At 40.1% G+C, this 24,469-nt stretch overlaps 1 protein-coding gene and 2 pseudogenes across 1 annotated transcript in view; 1 reads left to right on the forward strand and 2 right to left on the reverse strand.

Moving 5' to 3' along the window:
* Nucleotides 1–531: 531 nt before the first annotated feature.
* LOC101571566 lies at nucleotides 532–10,195 on the reverse strand (annotated as a pseudogene).
* A 5,199-nt stretch (nucleotides 10,196–15,394) lies between these two features.
* LOC111813678 lies at nucleotides 15,395–16,016 on the reverse strand (annotated as a pseudogene).
* A 1,538-nt stretch (nucleotides 16,017–17,554) lies between these two features.
* The window catches only part of Msn (moesin), a 79,661-nt gene continuing 72,746 nt past the window's right edge, over nucleotides 17,555–24,469 (forward strand). The window contains exon 1 of the mRNA XM_004644813.2: nucleotides 17,555–17,770. Coding sequence (XP_004644870.1) covers nucleotides 17,759–17,770 — 12 coding nt within the window. The 5' untranslated portion in view covers nucleotides 17,555–17,758. The remainder of the gene's footprint in view (nucleotides 17,771–24,469) is intronic.

Consider the following 24,469-nt stretch of genomic DNA (forward strand, 5'->3'; position numbering starts at 1 on the left):
GCCATTTGGTAGCATTTTTACACACAGGCTTCAATCCTCAGATTACGCTTTTAAATGAAGGTTTTGTATGATAGAAACTTCTCAGCAGTCAAAATTTAAGACTGTAAAAAAAATACATGCAGATCATACTTCTCTGAAAACACTTAACTTTGAACAAAGCACCAAGCTACACAAATGCAGAATGAAAACAGCATTTTTTAATTTTTATCTTATTTATGTGTGTGTGTATGTGTGTGTGTGGCCAGCTCAGCCCACCAGGGGGTGGGGCTGGCTGGCATGTGGTGCTGGGGGTTTGAACCGCGGTCCCTGTGCTTTGCTAAGCTTGTTCTAAGTAGGTGCTTTAGACCATGAGCCATCTCACCAGCTCCGAAAACAGCATTTCAACTCCATCAAAAGTAGTCATCATAAAAGGTATGAAAGTCATCTAACTTCACTAAGCACTGTTCACTTTTTAAACAGACAATAAAAATATTGTCCACAAGCAACATCCCAGCTCTGTGGCAGGTTTCAGAAAGTCTTCATCTTTACGCTTTAATAGTGACGAGGTGAGTAGGATTGAGATCTGAAGCATGATCTGTATCCTCCACGACTGTAATAAGGAGGTGACCGCCTTCTGTGACTCTGATCTCTGTCCTGAGCAGCTCTCCATCCACCTCCTCCTCCACCACCCCCTCTGTATGACCTGCTGTAGCATCCCGATCATTATGGCCATGCACATAGCCTCTGTCATAGTAATCCCGACGGCGAGAACTGCCATAGGTAGGTCTCCCCATGTAAATTCCTGGTGTTGGAGTATGTGGTCTTTTTGTTATAGAGAAATCCACTCTAATTCTTCACCATCAAGTTCCATTCTGTTGGCACGTTCTTTAGCTTCCTTGGCATCATCTACATTTTCAAAATACACAAAGACAAGTCCTCTCGAACGCCTAGACTGCTGGTCATACACAATAGACACATCGGCAATTGGGCCATATTTAGAGAATACTTCTCTTAAATCTCTTTCTGTGGTGTACAAGCTCAACCCAAACACTTCAAGACAACAGTTTGGGTCAGGATTCGCCCGATTCCCAGCAGTAGATATGGGAGAATTGCTGTGGCTGTGGCATTTGTGATAATCCCAACTGTAAGACCTGCTACGGGAACGTCTATGAGAACGAGATCAAGACTGTGACCTTGTATAATGCCTATGAGAACTTCTTCTGGATCTAATCCTAGATGCAGATCTGGACCTGGAGTTGGATCTGGAATGCCTGGAATCTTCCTTGGAGTAAGACCTTACAAGGGTATGCCTTCCAGATTTCCCGATCCTTGAGCACTTTCACTTCTGGAAGCAGAACGGGATTCCCGCTTGCCGTAGTTCTGTAGTTCTGCTCGTCACTGTTGCTCATAACTCTGAGTTCTCGTCGCCACTGGCTGGGCTTTAGTTGAAGCTGCCAAGCTTTCGCTTATTCTTTGGAGGCTTCACTGCAGCCTCTCAGGACATGCTGGTTGATGAGTCTCTCAGAGACAAAGGTCTCCACACCACCTTCTCAAGGGCTCTCCTTGCTACACCTTTTAATATTAACCATTATTTGGACTTGCCATAACATATTCTGAATTTGTTCCCCAACCTACATGCATTCTCTCCAAATTTCTTCATATCTTTTCTCCTTCTTTTACTCCTCCATTTTCTTCCTATATGGTTTTTATATTATTAAAAAAATGACAGGCTGATTTAAAAAAATCAAAGAACACAACAATATATACATTAAAAAGTAAAAATTCTCCCTTTATTCTCTTCAACCTCAGTCTCCTCTCAAGAGATTATTGTTGCTAACAGTTTTGCATTTTCTATTTTTCTGAGTACTTTTTTTTTCTATAGTACTAGGGATTAATGCCAAACACTTCTCACTAAACTAGATCTCCAGCCCTTTTAAAAAATTTCTTGAATCCATCAGGACCTGGGCTTTTCTTTGCTGATAATTTTTTGTTACATTTTCTATTACATTAGCTGATATTGGCTTATTTAGGGTTTTGGGAGGGTTTATCTTCTTGATGCTGTTTTGGTAATTTGTAGCTATCTAGGAATTTCTTTGATTCTATGAGATTAAGATTTGCAAAGCAGCTATTGATGATCTTGTGAATTTCCACAGGATGTGTAGTAATTTTGCCCTTTTCATTCCTTATTGCTTGAATTTGAATTTTTTCTTTCCTCTTTTTAATGAGGTTAACTACTGGCTTATCAATTTTATTTAATATTTCAAAGAACCAGCTTTTTAATTCATTAATTCTTTGTATTGTTTTCTTTGTCTCAATTGCATTAATTTCTGCTCTAATCTTGATGATTTTTACCCATCTTTGGGCTTTGGGCTAGGTTTGCTCTTCTTTTTCTAGAAGCTTGAGGTGCAGCATTAGGATATTTATTTGGTCTTGTTCTGTTTTCCTAATGTGTGAGTTCAGCGCTATAAATTTACCCTCTAAGAACTGTTTTCATTGCATCCCACAAATTCTGGTAAGTTGTACTTCAATTTTCATTGGATTGTAGATATTGTTTAATTTCTTATTTAATTTTGTCTGTAAACCATTGGTTGCTGAGGAGGTTTTTTTTTTTTTTTCCCCTGGAACCGGGGATTGAACGCAGGCTCTTGTGCTTGCCAGGGAAGTGCTTATTCCACTGAACCATCTCCCTGGCCCTTAAATAATTCTTACTCTCTCTATTTTTTTTTTTTTTGGTGGAACTGTGTGAGGGTGTTATTTAATTTCTATATGTTTATAGGGTTTTTGTGGTTTCTTTTGTCATTTATTTCTAGTTACATTGCACTGTGGTCAGACAATATGCATGGAATAATTTCTGTTTTCTTGCATATAGTTAAGCAAGACCTATGGACTAGTATGTGATCTATCTTAGAAAATGCCCCATGTTCAGCTGAAAAAAATGTGTATTCAGATGTTCTTGGGTGGAACACTCTGTATATATCCACTAAGTCCATTTGTTCAAAGGTTTGGTTCAGTTGTGCTACCTCTTTGCTAATTTTTTGTCTGCTTCACTTGTCTTTTTGAGATAAGGGGGTGGGGGTTAAGATCCCCTGTTAAAATTGTGACATTGGTTATTAGATTTTCCATGTGTTTTAAAATTTGTCTTATATTGTCGGGTGCTCCTGTATTTGGTGCATACATATTTATGACTGTTATCTCCTCCTCTTGATTTTTTCCCTAACCAGTATAAAGTGACTTTCTTTATCTTGTTTGAGCACTCTTAGTTTAAAGTTCAGATTGTCTGGGAACAGAATGGCTACCCTTGCTTTTTTGTAAGGTCCTGCAGCATGCAGTATTGTTTTCCATCCTTTGACTTTTAGTCTGTGAAAAAATCTTAATCAGTAATCACTCAGACAAAGGTCTTTTATCTAGAATATATAAAAAACTAAAAATAATTAGGGCCACATAATTTAAAGACCCAATACAAAAATGGGCATCTGAGATGAATATACACTTCTCAGAGGAAGGAATACAAAGGGCATATAAATATCTGAAAAAATGCTCCACATCACTGGCTATTTGAGAAATGCAAATTAAAACAACATTGAGATACCATCTTACCCCAGAAATAGTGGCTATCTTAAAGAAATCAACTAATAATAAATGCTGGCGAGGCTGTGGGGAAAAAGGAGCGCTTCTCCATTGCTGATGGGAATGTAGACAGGTACAACTACTATGGAAATCAGTGCAGAGACCCCTCAAAAAACTAGGACTGGAAATTCCATTCAATCCAGCTATTCCCCTTCTGGGAATTTTCCCAGAAGAACTGAAAACATTGTACCACGATGATATATATGCAATCATATTTATAGCAGCACAATTTGTGATAGCCAAATCTTGGAAGCAACCAAAATGCCTATCACCTGAGGGATGGATGAAAAAGATGTGGTATTTTTATACAATGGAGTATTACTCAGCTATATAAAGAAAAGCAAACTCAAAGTCTTCATAGGTAAGTGGATGCAACTAGAGGCTATAGTCATAAGTGAAAGAAACTAGACCCACATGTGTAAATGTTGTATTATCTCCCTAGTTTAAGAACCTGAAAGAAGAAATAAAACCTGAAAGGTATAATAGATGTAGTAAGACATAAAGACATGGAATTTAAGGATTAAACAATAAAGAGGAGAAAAAAGGAGAAGAGATAAGAAAAATGGTAGGGGAAAATCATGCAAGTATATATACAGGATGGCTGACGTGATTGTATTGAAATTCTCCATCAGTCTTTTTTTTTTTTTTTTGTAGTTTAGGGAAGGGTATACAGAGTGTTCAGGGTCTCACTACTAGATGGGACTCATAGTGATTCACCTGTTTACAGCCTCCCAAGAGCTGGGATTACAGGCATGCACCACCACACCCAGTCTCAATCACCATCTCAGCATGCTCCGTGGGGTGGGGCCCCAATGGCATGCCTGGAGATTGAACTCCTGGACCCAGTACCTGCTTGCAGGTGCTTTAATCCACTGAGCTATTTGGCAGGACCTCCTATCCATCAGTCTTTTGAAAATAGCAGTTAATACATTAAATTTTCACCTTGACTAACTCAGTATGCTGATATCTGCCATCTAAGCAACTCCATCAAGGACAGCAATGTGTAATACAGAAACCATGCTTGAATACCTGACATCTAGGTCTTCTAAATGTGTACTGTTTGTAATATCACATCAATTATTACTATACTCTCCTTAAAACAAAAGAATTTAAAAAGAGACAACAAAAATTTAAAGTTTCTTGAAAGCAAGTGGTAATATCCAACCATATGTCCAATCTTACATAACTATATCTATTAGTTTGAGCAACAGATCTGATGATAAAATAGATAATATATCGACCATTGTTAATCAGCTATTCTTGGTTTGAAAATCTGTAAGACATGTATTGTTGTATATTGCCCTGTTATACACTGTTTCTTTCTTTGTTTCTGATTTTTGTTCTTGCTTTGATTTTACTTTTCAAAATAAAATTAAATTAAAAAGAAAATCTTATTTATTTATCTACTTATATTTTTGGCAGAACTGGGAATTAAACTCAGGCCCTTGCACTTGCTAGGCAAGTGCTTATTCTTTTTTATTAATTTTATTGAAAATCAATAATTATATATCATATTAAGAATTGTAGACAAATATTCAAATGTGAAAGATATAAGCTATAGACAGAGTGATTTTTAGAAAAATATTTCTGAAATGAATACATCGCATGAGATTAATAATAGAATGCACATTGTAAATAAATGATTTACAAATTTAAATGAATATAACAATAAAAATTGTCCAAAATAAAAATGAAGAAGAATTTACAAATCAGTCATATAATAGTTTGCTCTGTGTCAAAATCAATAAACTTATATTCGTATAATTGGAATTCTCAAAGTAGAAAGGGGTAGGTAATGAATATTTAAAGATCTAAAATTTCTGAATTTAGTTGAACTTATAACATCACATTTCCAAGAAAAATGAACCTTTTGCACAAGACATTTGAATAAAATCATACCCAGATACATAAAAATGAAATTGTCCAAAACTTATTGTAAAGAAAAAATCATTAAGACATGTACATAAAAATTATTAGCTATGGAGGAACAAAATTAAATAGCATCTTATTCCACATTAGAAAAAAAAAGACCAAGAGTGTAAGAAACTAGGCTAATTAAAGGACTGAAAGGAAAAAAAACCCAGATCTGACCTCTTTGAATTTTATACTTAGCAAACATACCTTTGAAAGCTAAAAGTAAAATATTTTCTAGTTATACAAACTCAAAATATTCTAATACCTCCAGACATAGCATATAGGAAGTAACAAAGAGCATAATTCAGAAGGCAAGGGAAGTTGTATGGTCCTAGATAGAGAATAAAGAACTCTCAAAATGATAGTTATGCAGGACTTTGTAAAATATATTAGGTGATCCCATTTAAAAGGTCATTGGTGATTTCTGCGAAACAGTATCAATCTTATGTCGGGCTATACAGATATTATTTTCATATATGTGTGTGTGTATAAAAGACAGGGAAGAAGTAGTATAAAGTCAATGGAAAATGGAAATATACTTTTTAAAGTTTCTAATACTAGGAGAAATCATCATACCACGTCTTTAAATAGATTGTAAGTCAAAGACACAGTATAAATCTTAAAACAAAAATTAAGATTAAGCAATATTCAGAAAATTAAATACTAATTAATTAAAAATTAAATGTTTCAAAACAATTGAACTAAGAAAAAGTTTTCATAATAGTAAACAATTACTAAGAATAAAACATAAGATAAATACTAGAATGGCAAATGAGTGACCAGTACTTCTAACAGTTTGGGCATAGGATATTGCACAAAGTTCTAGTGTGTTGTAGACATGGATAATGTCCATGACACTTACTGGTGGCCAGGTGTCATTTGTGGGACTGAGCTACTGCTATTTCCTTGATATCTATCCTGTAGACCCAGACAGAATCATGACCTATAGGGTACAGGAGAAGTTCGTTTGTAGAGTATGCTTATGGAAATATCTTGCTGCTGTCTATAAAAGAAGAACTGAAAGACTGCTTTTGTATGCCTCTTATTCTCCTGTGTTTAATTGTTTGCCCTGCTTGGTGGGTTCTTTCCACTGTCATTCATGGAGTTGCGATCATTTTGCTCCCTCTCTAGAACATCTTTTAGTAGTCTGTGTAGGCTTGGCTTTGACATCATGAAATTCTTAAGTTGTTCTTTGTCATGGATGTATTTCACTTCTCCATTATACTTGAAAGAGAGTTTTGCAGGGTATATCAGTCTGGGTTGGAATTTGTTTTCTTGTAAGACTTGTAGTACTTTGCTCCATGCTCTTCTTGCCTTGATGGTTTGTAAAGAGAAATCTACCATTATTCTGATAGGTTTTCCTTTAAATGTGATCTGTTTCTTTTCTTTAGTGGCTTTTAGTATACTGTTCCTATGCTGAATTTCTGGAATCTTGATTATTATGTGCCTGGGTGTGGTTTTAATTGGGTTGATGTTATTTGGAGTTCTATATTCTTTGGTTACCTGAATATCAGATTGTTGCCACATATTTGGGAAGTTTTCTGCTATTACTTCTGCCATATTCTTTTTATATCATTTGTATTGACTCCTTCCTTCTCATTGATGTCTATTAGTTTCACATTGTTCATTTTTGCATCATCTGGCAGGTATTGAATTATTTTTTCCTGTATCCTAGTTATTTTTAACAGATCTTTTCTTTTTCACTAGCTGCAATGGTGTCTTTAAGTCTATTCTCATTTTCATTCAAACAGTTTTGCCAGCTTGTAATTGAGATTTTAATATCCTGGATAGCACTTTGAATCTGCTTCATGCATTCTATTTCTTTCCTGTATTGCTTATTCAAGGATTCCATCAGTTTTATATTCTGCTCTATTTTTTATCAGTGTGTTCTTTAGAAGCACTTAGTACTTCTTTCATTATAGTTATCATTTCTTTTTTTACTTCAGAAATTATTTCTGATCTGATTTCCTCTATACCTTTCGGCAGTTGTTTCTTTACTTCCGACATTATTATTTCAGAGATTTCAGGTGTATGATTTCAAATTTCTTCTATGCTAATGTCTTCTGCATTTGTTCTGGGTGAGCTCGGGCCTGAGACTGCATTTTTTCCTTCTCTTTGTCATTTTGTATAGCACTGTCTTCTGACCTTTGGTGTAAAGCTTAGAGTTATAGCCTTAGCACCAGGTCTGGATCCACCAAGTCCAAACTCATCCAAGTGGGTGTGGCTTGGGTCTGGATGCTGTGCTCCACTTCTTCCTGCTGCAGCCATTGGAGTTGAACCCTCTGTGCCACTCTGGCAAGATGTTGTGCTCCTGAATCAGCTGGATGGGTCTTGCCTCTAGTCTCTTTGCAGGGAGTTCTGCTGCGTGTTCCATGCTGGGCCTGGGCTCTTGGTCTGCAAGTGCTTATTCTACTGAGCTATCTCCCCGGCCGGCCCCAAGAAAATCTTTTTTTAGACAGAGTCTCACTAAATTGCCCAGATGATCCTCTAATTAGTAAATCTCTTGCTTAAGACTTATGAGTAGCTAGGATTATAGTTATGTTCTATCATATCTACCTTCTGGGGTTGTATAAACATGTATAGAGCTATGGATAGTTTAATCCACAAGTAAAATTGCACTATTGATATTGTGCTGTGACTTCATTGTGGATCAGTAGCCTTTTTTCATGGTAGATCATATTGTGAAAAGGCTGACTAGCATCCTGTTGTATGAATATGGCATCATGTTTTTCTATATGTGCTAAGATGAAACCCATACTTTTTTTCAGTACCAGGGATTGAACTCAGGACCCTGCACTTGCCAGGCAAGTGCTTATTCTACTGAGCTATCTCCCCAGCTTGATATCTTTACACATATTAGGTAAGTTCTCTTACTGAGATAAACCCTTCGGCAATACCACTATGTATTTAATTCACGAGTGATAAACATTATGGCTGTTGCCTTTAATCGTTATAATTTTGCAGTGAATATCATTTAAAAGCCTCTTGGTGCACAGGTATGCTGGGAGAAGATTGGTACAGCGTGTTGTTGTGAGTTGGGCAAAATAAAGTGCAGCACTCTGTTTCTTTGGTTTTATCTCTTTAACAGGAGAAGCTGATATAATATGAGGGGTAATTTGCATCCTTAGTGAATCTGGGCATAATACAAATTAATCAGCTGAAGGTAAAAAATGGGAATGGCAGAGACCCCTTCTCTAGACTAGCTTTTACTCTGTACTGAGCTCCAAGGATATGCCTTCAAGGATGCTGGGGTCCTTAGGAATGGAAGTAGTGTGATCCTTCTACAGGAGCAGCTAGAGACCTGTCCAAAATGGAAGGGGGGCAGCAATTGACAAGGCAAAGCAGAATGTAGAAAGGAGGCCCAATAGGCACTGTGGACCTACTGCAGGCACTAAGGCAGCTGGGGAGATGCAGAGAGCACAGGAGGGAGAAGAAATCAATGGAGGGCTTTGTGCTGGAGCTGAGGCCCAGGAGGCCCAGAGACAAGAGCAAGCACACCATACAGTAGCCTGGCTAGAGGACAAGGCCTATGCTGAAGAGCCATGGGAGCAAAGGATGATGGCTGAAGTCTGGGGGGTAGTTATTAGGAGTTAGGTCACCCTGAGGATGGGTGAAGGGCATTGCTGAAGACCGCCACAGTGACCACACAGAGCATTCCCATATGGAAGATGGCCTGGGCATGGCAGCCTGGAGGCAGGGAGACCAGGCACAAGCCTATTTAGACATTTCAGGCTAGAGTCAGTGAGGGCTGACCTAGGGCACTAGCAGTAGAAATGGGAGGGAAAAGCTGTGAAGGACAAACAGACAAAGAACAAGGCTTAGTGACTGGTGGCAAGGGTTGAGCAGAGAATTAAAGATGATGACATGCACACAACAGACAGTACTAACAGCAAATCACCAACAACCAACAGACACAGAACAGGGGGAGGAAGAGGGCAAGCATGCTGCATGGAGCCTCACGTTAGAACCTGGCACCCAACAAGCCCAGCCGTTGCTGGCTGTGTGGGCTGAGTGGAGGGCCAGCACGTGCCCTTCTAGTTGTACTAATTGTGAATCATGTGTTTGCTCACAGAAGGACCGTATGTCCAATGGCCTGTTTTCTCTCTCACTGCCTAACTATACATCTTGGGACAAGGCAAGGTGACAGACTCAAAATGGAGATGAGGAGACCCTCTCTGTGGGGTAATTTCATATTCTAAGTGACGGGCTCAAATAAATTGATACTGGCTGGTTGAGGGAAGGTCATAGAAAGCCTCCAACTTCATTAGAGGAAAAGCTAGAGAGAAACTCTCTGCCCCCTCACTAGGGTCCATTAGTGTGATTAATAATAAATATCCCCAGGCACTTGATATTGGAAGATGCCTTATCACCAGTTTATTACTGCCTGTATGCTATCTGGCTATCTGGTCTGGCCACATTGCAGAGGTGACAATGAGTCCTAAAGTGTATCTGCTTCTTCTGGTCATAGCTCAGGACTGAGGTGATAGGCTCCAGATGGTAAAAAAGAAGGCAGATATGCACTCAGGGGAAATGGGTTGATCCCTGACTTTCTTTTTTAGTGCATGTTTGCAGCACATAGTAATTTAAGTCCTTGCATAGAGTTAGTACATGTGCATAAAACATCTTAATTTGGTTTTTATCTCCTTCCCCTCAACTTGCTCACCCTTTTCTCCATGTCTGGACTGCACTGCCTTTAGCAAGTGAATCTATCTCCTTACTTCCTATTACTTATCTTTTATTTTGTTCTTTATTTGTATTTTGAGTTTCTCATACAAGCACATATGTGATATTTATGCTTATGTGTATGACTTATTTCACTTAACATTAATGTGTCAACGTGTATCAATTTTCCCTCAAATGCCTCATGTTGGTGCTTTGGGGCAGATTAATATTCTATTATGTGTAAATACCATATTTTCTTTAACCATTCATCTGTCGATGGACATATGGGCCACTTTCAAGATTTAGCTACTATAAGTTATGCTGCTCTAAACATGGGTATGCACCTATAACTGTAATATCATATCTTTATCTTTTGGGAAGATGTCTACCAAAGGAACAGCTAGGTCAAATCAAATTTCTAGGTTTAATGTTTTGATTGTTGTACTAATGTACATTCCCATCAACAGTGTGGAAGAGTTCTTTTTTCCTGCAGATTTGCCTACATATATTATTACTTGATTTCTTTTTTTTTTTTTAAAAAAAACATGTTATTTCTTTTTTTAAATTCTATTTATTTGTGTGTGTGTGTGTGTGTGTGTGTGTGGCCAGCTCAGCCCACCAGGGGGTGGGGCTGGCTGGCATGTGGTGCTGGGGGATTGAACCGCGGTCCCTGTGCTTTGCTAAGCTTGTTCTAAGTAGGTGCTTTAGACCACTGAGCCATCTCACCAGCCCATTAGTTGATTTCTTGATGCTGGCCATTCTTTCTGGGTTAATATAGAATCTCAGCATTTGGCTAGAGATGTTGAACACTTCTTCACATATATCCTAGTTCTTTTGAGATGCATATTAAAATGTTGAGAGGTAAATTTTTAGCAGATATTCATGAAGAGTCTCTAGTAGAAGGAAATCCTATCTCAGAAAGTGCACTTCTTTTTTTTATGTATTTGGTACAGTACGGCACGTGGTGCCAGGAATCAACCCCGGTCCCTGTGCTTGCCTAAACAGGTGCTTTGTTCACTGAACTATCTCACCAGCTTAAATGTGTATTTCTTTACAGAGCTGTGTCATACAGCTGCTTGGACCGCTGCTGGAAATCTAGAATCAGGTCTGAAATAATGTCTTTTTAGTTGTATCTTGTAGTATTATAGATGGAAGACAGTACTGTGTCATAGCTCTGTGAATGTAAAATATCTTTTGCCTGCTTTATGAGATGTAGTAGTTACCATGCTTTATCTGAGCTGTTTTTACTATAACTCTAGAATGTTTTCTTTCTAGATGATGACTGAGAAGGTGATTTAAAAAATGGTACCATGTACCAGAACAGCAACAGAACTTTGCTGCTTTCTGGTGTTTTACTTTTTTAAATGGAGCATTCTGAATATTTCCATAATTTTGTTCAGATGACCCCAGATACCTGGTAATGCTGTTGTTGATATATATATATATATATATATATATATATATATATATATATTTGTTGTAAACATTAACTGCTCTATCAACTTTGGAAAGAGTTATCTCAATTTATTGTGTTGTGCTGGCATTGTACAGAAATCAACAGTCATATTGGTCTAGAAATGTCAAACTTAATTTTTTCCCATTTGTGCAGAGACAACAGACTATATTTAATATGTAAGGTCTGCATGGGTTTGATTACAGAAACTAATAAAGTATTCTCTAAATAATGAAACTAATAAACTGATGAGTAAAATGTCATGATATATGTAATTTAAAATACTTTTGAAAGGATGATGAAACAAACATGGAAAAATATTAATAACTGCTAGATGAAGGATATATGTCATTTATTCTACTATTTTTCCTGCTTTAAAATTTAAAATTGTAAGGGCCAGCCAAATAGCTCAGCAGATTAAAGCACCTGCAAGCAGGCGCACGGGCCAGGGGTTCGATCCCCTGGGTCTGTTGTGCCGGCCCTACCTCCGGGGTGTGCTGAGATGGCAATTGATGCACGCCTGTAATCCTAGCTCTTGGGAGGCTGTAAACAGGTGGATTAGTATGAGTCCAATCTAGCAGTGAGACCCTGAGCACCCTGTAGACCCTTCCCTAAAAATACAAGAAAATAAAAATAAAAAAAAAAATTTAAGGGGGCCTGGCCCTAGCTCAGTTCTTTAAGTGGCTGCTTCCACAAAGCTGTCAGCCTCAGGTTGCTGTAGTTTGATCCCCACAACACTCCAGCCAGCCAAACAAGCCCTGAGGGCATTCGAGGAACAAAAAAAAATAAAATAAAATTTAAAATTTTATGGTTTGAACTTAGGGCCTTCACGATGAGGTACATCTCAAAAATTTAGAGTCAGGGTTTCTCCAAGTCACTGCCAAGTTTCCCAGGCTGGGAGAAAATTTGTGATCTTTCTCTGGGATTACAGCATTTAAAATAATTTTTAAAAGACTGTGGTTCCTGGAGCCAGGTGTCTCAACTGAAAGTCAAGCTCTGCCAGCTTCTACCCTTATAGTTTGATTTTTTTTTCCTACATAATACTCTATTTTCACTGTTACATGTCTGTAGTACATAATGATTATGTTCCTTGTGGGGAGTTAGTATATGTACATAACACATCTTAATTCTTTATTTCATCTCCTTCTTTCATCCTCTCTCCCTCCATTTCCTAGTCCCCTTCCCTTCTGCAAAAGATCTCTCTCCCTACTACCTATGATCTATGTTTCATTTTACTCTTTATTTATATTTTGGGTTTCTCATATGAGAGAAACCATGTAATATTTAAACTGGTGTTTTTGGATTTATTTCACTTAACATTATGGTCTTAAATTACATATATTTTCCTACAAATGACTTCAGTTTATCTTTCTTTATGGCAGAGTAGTATTCCATTTAATGTGAACACTACAATTTCTTTACCTATTTCTCACTTAGTGGACATATGAGCTGCCTCCAAGATTTAGCGATTATGAATTGTGTGGCTATAAACATGGTATTCACATATCAGAGTAACATGTTGCCTTTCACTCTTTTGGGAGGATACCTAGAAGGGGAATACTGTGTCAAAAAGAATTTCTTGTTTTGGTTTTCACTATTAACAAACCATGTAACTTTTGCATAAGTCACTTAATTCCTCAGAATCTTAATGTCCTCATTCTCTAAAAATTCTTGTGAAGGTCACAGGTGGTTAGCTATTAAAATGCCCCCACCTAATGCTCATGGTAGATGCTTCATTTTTGCCTTTCACTCAAACTTTTTTTTTTTGCTTGAAATATATTAGTAGAAGACAGGATAATTGAGAGCAAGATTTCCCTATTGATTAATTTTGCAGTCTCTGCCACAATGTGCCTCTTTCCCAGGGGGAGCCAACAGTGCATTTTTCATCTTATTACCTTATTTGTAGAAGGGGCACAGCTAGTCAAGTGTTTGCCTGCTGGCCCATGGAAATGAAAAGTGTGAATGTGAGAAGGTCTCAGAGTGTGAAGCCTCAACTTGATGTTTGTCTTCATCTCTCTCTGACTCATTTCTCTTCTGTGAATGGAGAAAAGCAGCTTGGTGTATTCCTTTGCTAAGGATCAATCATGAACAAATGTGCTGAGTAAAGCCTAGAAGATCTAATTTAGGTGTAAGAAGGGACTTCCCAACACTGATGAACATGAAAAGCAGCCCACAAAACGCTTTTGTGATGGTGAACTTTCAACTGCTACTATGCAATAGACTGGGTGGGGGATTTCTTCATCTAAAGTATCCCTGGGATTCAGGATTGTTGCACACTCAGTTCACTTCTGCTGTCTTCTCTTGGGTATTGTACTATGTTCTCTAAAAAAGGATTGCCATTCAGAATGCAAGAATTTCTTTACTGCAGTGAGCTTAGATGGAGGGTGAGTGCAATATATAGAGAGGTGATTACACGTCCAGTTTCATCCCTCTACTGAGCTTGGCAGATGGTTCTTTTTTTGTGTGGTACTTGATACTGAACCGAGGATCTTCACTGAGCTGCATTTCTATTCCTTTATATTTTGAAACAGTCTCACTAAATTGTTAAATTGCTAGATTGTGGGCTTGTACCACTACACCAGGCCCTTGAAACTTCTTCACTTTTTTAGAAAAATCTTTAGTATCCCATATTCCTCATGGTAACCTTGGGTACATGCTTTCCTCTTCAATATTCAATTCTCCTGATTTGCAGTAAAAGCTGGAACAGAAATATAATGTTTTTTCTTTCATTTCCTACCCTTCTCTCCCCCCCAGGGTTTCAACCTTACCAGTCTCTCTCAGCTCCTTTTTCTACCTACTTCCTCAGCTACCACATCCTGTGAAATCTCTCACCCTCAAGTTGGACTCCTGTTGCCCCCAGTTTTAGTAGTGCATTCAGCTGCTGTGCTAGCAGCTTCACATTCTATTCAGTTCTCCTTGGCATTTGTGTGTGTGTGTGTGTGTGTGTGTGTGTGTGTGTGTACATAGGGTGGTGATGTTGGTACAGGAGATGGAAAATGACACATAGGGGGTTTCCACTTTTAAGAAAGTTGAAGTCTCCAATCAACTTCTCCTTTCCCTTTAGGCATTTAGCCTAATGTCAGGCCACCCCTAGGTGAATATGAATGAAGTAATCAGTGAGTTTCTTAAACTCCTGGGGAGAGGAAGGGCCCAAGGCAGTGTCAAGGAGTGTGATTGGCTGCCATTGCTATCCTTGCTGGTACCTGAGGACAATTGCTCAGCTCAAAGATATGGTATTGAGAAGGAACCTGGTTCAATCCAGTACTGTCAATGAATCTTTCTTATATTTTTTACTAAATGGTAAATTCTTTTATTAAAAGGCATTATAAACAGATAATGCTAATCTCACTTAAAAACTATGAATACAAGTGAATATGTAGTTTATGAATAATTTAAGTATTTTCCATTTTTAAATTTTTCAGTTATTTATTGATACAGAGTCTCACTGCACAGCTCAGACTTGTAGTGATCCTCCTGTCTCAGCCTCCCCAGTGCTGGGATTACAGGCGTGTACTACAGCATGGTGTGAGGTATCAGTAATCGAACTAGTCCTTGCACTTGCCAGGCAGGTGCTTAGAGTGCTGAGCTATCTCCCTAGTCCAAGTATTTTCCATTTTAAAAGGCAACACACAGCATAAAAAATGTGACCAAAGAATCTGTAATATGGATACATGATTGATGTATTTAAAATTATATATATATATAGTACATAATTAATGTTAATTATGTGAGCAGTATATTTTTCTGTGATTTTCCCTCTTATGTTTCACTTTCTCCAGAAACTGAATTCTGAACTTCTCCTTCTAAAATTGGTATAGTCAGGTTATGCTTGAACAGAAAATTATATTTAAACATAAAGTTGTCATAAAACAATGACATAAAATACTTCATTTTCATATTCATTACATATTTTCTGGTGACAAAAATATGGTGTGGAAATATTCTGTAAATCCTGTAACATACAGATCTCAGTTTTGTTATAGATAATTCTTTATGCTACCCTGCTGGAAAAATATTTGTTGTTATTCAGAAGACATAAAGTACCATAAAATATGTGTGTAGTATAGTTTATAGTGGACACACTTGGAGTTTTATGAGTTGCACAAGGAAAATCCATCCTTCAGTACAAATATCTGGATGGGATTCACTCTCGAGTTTGACAGCAAGTACATTTAGTTCAGTTCTTCAGCTTGGCTTTCAGGTGGTTCAAAACTTTCGTCAATATTGGAGCACTTTTACCTTATGTTCTGTTGAATATACTGCTGAACAGCAAGCATAATGTTCATTTTGTCAAATGACTCATCAGGCCAGTTACAGAAATCCAGGACTCTGTACCTAGCCCATTCTTGGTCAGCACTAGTGCCCCCCCTACCATAACCATACTGCCAAATTTGGAGTAGGAGTGGGGGTGGGATGTCTGTATCTAGAAGTTGAGGATACTGAGGGGAGACAGTGCCAGGCCAAACCCTAGGAGGGGCCTTATCAATAAATCTTATTATTAGTGATGGGCTGGCCAAATAGCTCATCAGATTAAAGTGCCTTTTTAGGCAGACTCAGGAGCCCAGAGTTCGATTTCCAGGTCTGCCATGCTGGCACTGTTAAACTGGAAAGAGTGGAGGGAAAAATAAGATTGCTGGTTCTCGGGTACAAAAGCTCTATGCAACTATACTGGGTTCATCTATCATTCTAGGCAGTCTCCTTCCTTTCTCATCCTTTCATAATGTCATACTGGGAAAGAACCTTGGAAGCCCAGGAATTTAGTTTTTGTCACAGAAAAAGAAACTCTAAAGCCAGTGAGGAAAAGGGACTTACCCAAGACCACACAGAGGTTACAGAGTGAGTTAATGGCAGATCTAGTAGTAGAAGCCAGGTGCCATGAGTGACTGATTCAACTATCCTTTTACTACCCCACACTGGGGCACAAAAGGTGCTCAAACCATGCCTCTGCACAACTGCCAGTGGAGGGGACAAAAAGGAATTACGGCCAGTAAATTTCAAACTGAAATTCAGACTTAACTTCTGACTTCTCCCCTCCAGAATAGCACTGTCCTGAGATTCTCAGACCTCAACAAGAAGTGGAAAGGGAGCTCTCAGACACACCCCAAGGGCCTGGACAGTGAGGTAGCATCTCGTTTGAGGGAATCACAGCCTCATTGAAAATTGAATATATTGAGGATGGGCTAAAGGACTAGGATATTGATGTGAGGAGAATGGGATGGGTTTGGTGGAAGAAAAGAGAGAAGACAAATATCAAGATTTCAATTCCGATGAAAATGAAAACCAGAATTGAACAAAGACGGGGCAAAATGTAATGAGAAAACACTATCCCACAAAAGAGAATGGGTGAAGTGTTGGAAGAGATGAGGTAGTTCAGCCAAGATAAGAGAAGTTTCCTGGGGACACAGAATCTTCAGACTTCTGGGAAGCTGATAGGAAAAGTAGAAAAATTGTTGTGGCCCCAAGGAGCAGAGCTGAGATTCACAGCTGGAAATCACTGAAAAAAAATTCAGATACATTCAGGAGGAACTTTCTGGAAAACAAGGCTGCCTTGCAAGCGAAAGAAGTTTTGACAGGTATTAAGTTTCCTTCATTGGAAAAGTTGCCTTGAGTGACCGCATAGCATCTGCCAGGGTGCAGTCCAGGGCCCAACTCTGGCCCTGAATGAGAGGATGGGGCCAGACAGCTCAGACGTGGAAGGTTAGGGACTGTGAGGAAGGTGGGAGAGGTGCGCACCATAAACTTGGGGCAAGAGTGCAAGCCCCGAATGGGGCTGTCCGGGCCCAGATCCGCTCCACTAGCAGCTGGTGTGGTTGAGCTGGGTCGTGCCTAGTTGGGCGGGGCGAGGCCGGCGGCTGGCTGGGAGGCGGGAGTGAGGGCGGGGAGCAGCGCGGAAGCCCGGCCACATAAAGGAGCGGGCGGCGCAACGGGGGCGGCTTTTTCCTGGGTGGGGTTTGTGAAGTCGTGGCCCGTTAGCAGGAAGCGGAGCAGTAGCCCAGACGCTGGAGAGGAACCCAATCCGAGCCCCCCCTTGGTCCCCGGAGTTCCAGCCTTGCGTACTGTGTTCTCAGGTCTGCCCGACAGTTTCCATCCAAACTTCGCCAACTCGTTTCCTTTGCCGCCACCATGCCCAAGACGGTGAGTATGGAGATGGGCGCTGGCGACCCTGGGTTCTATCTGACTCCTGTAGCCCTAAACTGATGGCTGCCGCGTTGGCCCACTCCCAGCCGGCTTAGGACGCCGCGCCCTGTACACTGGCCCACCGCTGGGAGGGGACGCGAGTCGGGACCTGGACTGGCAAGCCCTGGGGAGTGAGGGGATGTCCAGGCTGGAAGCCTGGACAGAGAGGAGGTGGCCTCTTTCTCAGGTTCCAGTTCCCGGCGTCGGTAATGCGACAGTGGGAGAGGCTTCGCTTGGGGCCCAGGGATTTTTAGTCCCCCGAAGGGCGTGGGCGCAGGGCAGAGGACTTCAATTCCTCCAACTCCAAAATATTCCCGGGCCAAAGAATTGGCGCATTTCTGGAGCAAGGCTGCAGCTGTCCTAGGGGCCTTGGGAACAGAGAAACTGGGAGTGAGGGAGCTGCTGGGGCGGATCCCGCACCCCCACTTACCTTTCAGACACCCGCCCTAGGCAGTTTCAGCTCTGTGTTTCCCATTCGGATGTGAGCGAGCAATGGAGTGACACATCATCCAGGCTACCCCCGTTTACTTAGTAGTGCCAACAGTTTTAAGCACCAGTCTGAGAGGCCTACCCAATCTACTGGGACCGAGGACTGGTTTATCCCTTCTCTCCACCCGCCAAAACCCTGCCCTTCCCATTACTTAATTCTGCTCTATCCTCTGGACTGTTCTGTGGGGTGTGGGTTCTCTCCTGTGGGGCCACACCTTGCTAAAGTGGTGGTTGATTTTGGGATCTGGTTGGTCTCCACCCCCACTGGCTGTTATGAGAAAAGTTGAAGCCTCCTGGGAGTGGGGCCTAGGGGGGCCGGATGCCCAGGAGGGAGGGAGGGGGAGGGGTGTGCCTGACTAATGAGCTCTGCTTGCTTTTGTGCAAGTCATGCCAAATGGCTGCTGGGGCCCTTCCCTTGTTTAGGAATGGCGGGTGATCACTTTGGCTTGAGTCTTTTTGGCCAGGCAGCTCTTTGAGCTGGCCTATGTTGTGCCCCAGACCCATCTCCCTAGGACTCACAGAGCGTTGCAGGGCTGAGATAGTGATTAGTAGCCTTGAGAAGGGCTGGGGGCCCTTGGGATGAGGGGAGGAGAGTGAGGGCTCAGTTCTTCGGATACGTGATGAGGTTTACCTTCCACATTGCTGTATTGCAGCCTCACTACCAAATCGTTCTTGTTTTTCCAGAACGCTGTCCTTTAGAAACACCAGTTTTTAAAGAAGTATGTGCTTTCACTATCTCTGTCTTTTAAATTGCCTGTGGTTTTAGAAGTTTGGCCTTTTCCATACTTTCTTCCCAAACTCCTCCCCCTACAAAGTGAGAGAGAGGTTTTGCAAAAGAGGGGTGGGTGAGCACTGTTTGCCAACACAGCATTATAAAGGTCCTTCCAGGAGCTTCTGTATTTCTCTCTTTGGTTGATTCCTGTCTCAGCATAAGGTGTGGCTTTGCCCAAGCATTTTGAGTGGGGCTGACAATATACACATTTTGAGTGGCCTCTCTTCCCTATTGGCATATCTCATCGTAAATTCTGAGACATCTGGAAGTTGCCTCTAAGTTGCATTAACCATCCTAATTTAGATAACAAATGGCAAAGAAGACAGTATGGTGATCCTTTTCCTGGATATGGAGGATTAGAATATAAGCTATTTCAGGTTAGGTCTGGCATATTAAAAGTACCTGAGTACTAAAGATATTTTTGTGAAGATTGAAATATAAATCAAGTTGGAAGATGAGGGTTGAATTTTCATTGACTGGAAGTGTTAAGAGTGTTTTTTATGCTGTTTAACTCAAGCATTGTTGACTTGGGAAAAACAGTTTATGTTACTATTGAGACCTTAGAGTCTTCATCTGAAAAGGACTCTGGAAACTAGTACAATCCTTTAAAAATAGATGAACAAGGATATGTAGGTGTGAAGGAAAGTGGCTAGCTAAGGGGACCTGGTCATTTAGTCAAATTGAGGTTCAGGCTTTCTGAAGTATATCCTATTAACATTATAATGTGACCCAGTGATTAAGTTAAAGTTTGAATTCCCTTCCCTTACTAAGCGCCACTCTTCTCAGGCATGCATAATCCTCAAAATAGAAGGAAATAGTTAACATGGGTCAAGTAACCAATGATGCCATTTGTGTGGTCTCCTGATAAGATTTGAGACTGTCACAAGGTGCCTTTATTTACCTTTTTCATTCCTCATCCCAAAGCTGAGACATCATGGGGTGCCCTTGTTCAGTGAATTACAGCTGATAACCTCAATGAAGAGGGGAAAATTCCCTGTTCTCCGCTCCTTCGTGGTGTGCTTTAGGCTATTTCTAGCATATGACAGAGAAGTGGAAAAAATCAAACCTGTTATATGAACCATGTCTATGATTCAGGGTCAGTTTAATTTTCATAGTCAATTGTTTCTTCTAGTCAGGCCAGCCTCCTCTAAATCCATTAAAACATGCCTCACTTTCCTACCTGCTTCTTGCCGTTCTTAGGCTTTCTTTGCTTCTGGTTGTCAGTTTCCGGAATCTGGTATCATACCCAAAATGGATAAGCTTATTAACTGCCATCTGTCCCTTCTGATAATAAGATAAGTAGAAAATAGTCTTTCTCTCTAGTTTCTCTTTTTTGTTTTAAAGATCTTAACAGCTCTGAGGCTCAAGTTTCCTAAACAGAGAGTATTTTGAATTGTCAAGATGTTCTTGAGGTTTTTTTGCTTTCTTCCTATGGTTTATTAAATGTGAAGTCCACAACTATGCACCACTAGCAAGCCCAACCCTTCTGTTTGTAGAGATGAGGAAATTGAAACCCATTTTATGGAAGGACTGATCAAGAGTGATGCAACTTTTCAGTGGCAAAGCTAAAGTCTCAGTTATAGGGTAAACCTTGGTAAAACGTCTTTGATTTGTTGGATTTTTAGCTGTACATCAACAAATTAGAGGAAAATGATCAAGTAGTCATTTCATGGTACCATTCATGTTAGCAGACATACAGCCTAGTTCTTTGAAGTATTTGAGGACTTCTGGTTCTGCATTCAGCTAAAGTTTAACAGGGGCTGTGTGGACTGTTTATTTTTCTGCCATTCCTAGCATTGCTTGAACTACTTGAGTGGCACTAAAGTGGTACTTGGCAAATATGAGGCTGAATATGTCTTTTAACCCTTGAACCAGGCCTGCCTGTAGACTTCAAGATGGGGCAAGGGATCAAGAATGGAGGTTGTATAAGAGAAGCTTTGGACTCTCCACTTTTGATTCTCCAGTCCATTAAACTTTGTGGAAATGCAAATGATATACAACAGGAACCATCTTTGGAATTTCCTTTAGGTTTGTCTTTGAAGCTGGCTGGGTATAGAGGGGCAGGTATGGAGGGCCTTTGTGGGACCCTCAAAGGCACCAATTAATCTATAATCACACATTTAGCTTGGGGAAAAAAAGGTTGCTGTGAGGGTCAGTGGTGAATCTGCTAACTTAACATTATTTTAGAAATACCTATAATAGTTGCCTGTTTTAGGGTTGGTATTTCTTTCTCTTGCCTCTTTTCAGGAAACTGCCTTACTGACTGGTGGAGCTTAAAAAAGGATATTTAGAGGTCATCTGGTCTATCCTTCAGTTTCCAAATCTAATTCTCTCTGGATAGGATGAGATTACAGCTACAATTATTTTGAACTCTCTTCTAATAGTGTTGCTTGGCAACAGCCGGTCTTAGGTCCCTTTGTATATTCCTAGGTCACCCACCCACCCATCCACCTACTGAAATTTATAGATTCAGTGTCCCTGGATGGGGGACACTACCAGTACTATCAGGGTTGGGCCTTTTATGGCCAGAATTACTCTAATTTTCAAAGACAGAACTGGGTCTCTGTCTAATCTTTCATGAGTTTATCATGTGCCTCTTTCTTAACTCACAATCTTTTCTCCCTATTACCCACATTCTTTTGCCCCAGAGGGGAAAAATCTCTTAAGGAACAAAACAAAAACAAGAGTACAAAGTGGTCTTTTTTGGGAAAGTTTATTGGTCAAGTGATGGGGCCTGTTTTTTCATTATTGACTAGCTTTACTGTTCATCCCTCCTATTTCATGCTTGACAGAGCTGAAAAACTAAAGTTTCAGGTTCTAATTTGTGGTGCAAGATCTGTCACTTTGCAGAGTTAGCTGAAGGTTACATGAATTTGGAAGGTAGATATTGGAAAGTAAAACTGAAATGAGAATTTGTTTTCTCTTTCCAGTAAGGAGACTTTCTTTCTTGTTTCACTTAATAAAGTAATCCAAAAGAATTGAGCCCTTAGGAAAGTTTTTTCCAGCAGGCCCTCAGTGTCTCCAGATAGTCATGGGAGAGCAATGCTAGTAATAGGTAAACCCTTGGAATCCTTCCAGTACTGATGTTCTTGAGAGCTTTGCTGCTACAGCCTTGGTCTTTCTATTTCTGTGTTCATTCCTTCAGGCGTTCTTTCTCCAAAATTTAAGAACATTTTTTGTACCAGAAAGCACTGAGTATACACAGTGGAATAGCATTTGCTAAAATATATCTTGTATCCCTTATGCTTCTGGAGTGCCATTTCATCCTGAGTGTGAGTTCAGAATGAAGTTGGTTAGTTTCATTGATCAAGAATACTTTTGTGGGTGTTTTTGGACATTTCTTTTTATTCTGGAGGGGAAAAGATTTTGTCTTTCTTTACTGAGGAAAGAATGAATCCAAGTGAGCCTATGTTAAGAAAGTTGAGTTGGCTGAAGAGGTTTGGACAAACACCTAAAGCTTACAGGTTTTCCTACCTTTTCACATTTCCCAGTGCCTGCAGGATAGTAGCATAGGTTGCTTTTCTGATTTCTTTATAAGCAGAGGAAGGTGTTAGATATATTGGTAGATACTGAGAAGCTGGTGGGCATGAACAAACCTTTTAAATACTTACCACTGGTGAGCTGAGGACAAGGTGATGCGGGTACAACAAGTGCATCTGCACCTAGAGCATACCAGAGCTTCTCTAACTGCAAGTGTCCCTGTCCCCTTAGCTGATCTGACTGGTTGCGGTTTCTCACAGAAGTGCTTTGAACTTCAGAACATCTGATCTGGCCTTGTTTAAATCATCTAGTTCAGTCTTTATGCAATTCATGCATTCTGGTCTGCTTGCTGTTTGACTGCCTGCCTTCTGCCCCCTCCCCTCTCCTCTCCTCCCATCTTTTCCCTTCTCTTGACCTCCCTTCCTTTTCTGCTTTCTTCCTTCCTTCCCTTTTTCACTGGGGTTTGAATTTAGGGCCTTCACACTGAGATATGTCTTCAGACCTTATTTATTGATTTTGACACAGGATCTTGGTGACTTGTCCAGGCAGGACTTGAATTTTTGGTCCTCCTGCCACAGCCTTCCAAAGTTCTGGGATTAGAGGTATATGACACAATGCTCAGTAAGCCTTTATATTTTCTTTCTTTCTTTTTTTTTTTTTTTTTTTTTGGTGGAACCAGGGATTGAACTCAGGCCCTTGCACTTGCCAGGCAAGGGCTTATTCTACTGAGCCATCTCCCTGGCTTCCAGCCTTTATATTTTCAATGGGACACCCTAATCTAGAAAGGGAAGAGATTTGAATGAATTGCTAATCAGGCTAGGACTAAATTCAGCTTGGCTAACCTACAGTGTACAGGAGCATCTTTGAATACCTACCTTCTAAATGCTACTCTCTAGAGGGAGCTCAGTGTTTTTTTTCTCTGTGCTGGGGGTTACTTAACCATGCAGTTAGGTCATGAGAAGACCAAGGTCTACATGTGTAGAGCTGACCTGAGATGGTTTTTATATGGAAGTAGTTCAGGCTCTGGTCCCAACTTGGGAACTCTTTGTAGCACTTCCTAGGAAAGTATTCTGCTTAGGCTGTGGAGGGTAACAGAAGGGAGCTGTGTGGGAGGCAGGAAGGAGGAGACCTGTGTTTTCCTGCTTGAAACTAGGCCTTGGTATCCTAAGAGTCTTTAGGGAGTAGGGTTATTTATTTTCCTTATTCATATCCAGAGGGGTTAGTCAACTTGTTAAGGCTTACCACAGGTGGTAATATATTGAAAGAAGCATTCTGAGGTGAGTGTTATGATGTACACCTGTAGTCCCACAAGTCTGAGGCCAGTCTGGACAATTTAGTGAGACTTTGTTATAAAATAAAGTAAAATAAAATAATAAAATAATAATTCAAGCATCATATTAGCTCACTAGTGTGAGAACCTGAAAGAGTAATTAAAATCTAAAAGGTACATTAGATACTGTGAAATGAAAAGAATTTGTTTAGTGGGGAGGAAAAACTGGGATGAGGAAAAGGGCAAATGAAAGAAGTGAAAAATATGTTTAGGTATATATGCAGAATAGTTTTGATAATTGTACTGCCAATTTCTGTTTGTCTTTTGATTTTTTTTTTCTGCTGGCTCAGGCTGCCTTAAGGGCAGGTCTGGTAAGGCATGGGGAGCTGTAAGGGCAGGTCTGGTAAGGCATGGGGAGCTGGGGATACAAAGGAACCCAATCCCCTACATCCCCTGAGCCTGACTGGGTTTGCCCCAGCAGGGGCTTAAACAACTGCACTAACCCTCAAGCCCCCTCTGTTGGTCTTTTGAAAGGAGCAGTTAATGCTTAAGTGTTTTTTTTTTCTTTTTAATCTTATTTTTTTCCTTCTTTTCAATTTCTTACAACTTTTTTGTTATTGTTTTTTTTTTCTTTAAACAAATCTTG

This window comes from Octodon degus, unplaced genomic scaffold (genome assembly GCF_000260255.1).
Source record: "Octodon degus isolate 3935 unplaced genomic scaffold, OctDeg1.0 scaffold00211, whole genome shotgun sequence".
Lineage (NCBI taxonomy): Eukaryota > Metazoa > Chordata > Mammalia > Rodentia > Octodontidae > Octodon > Octodon degus.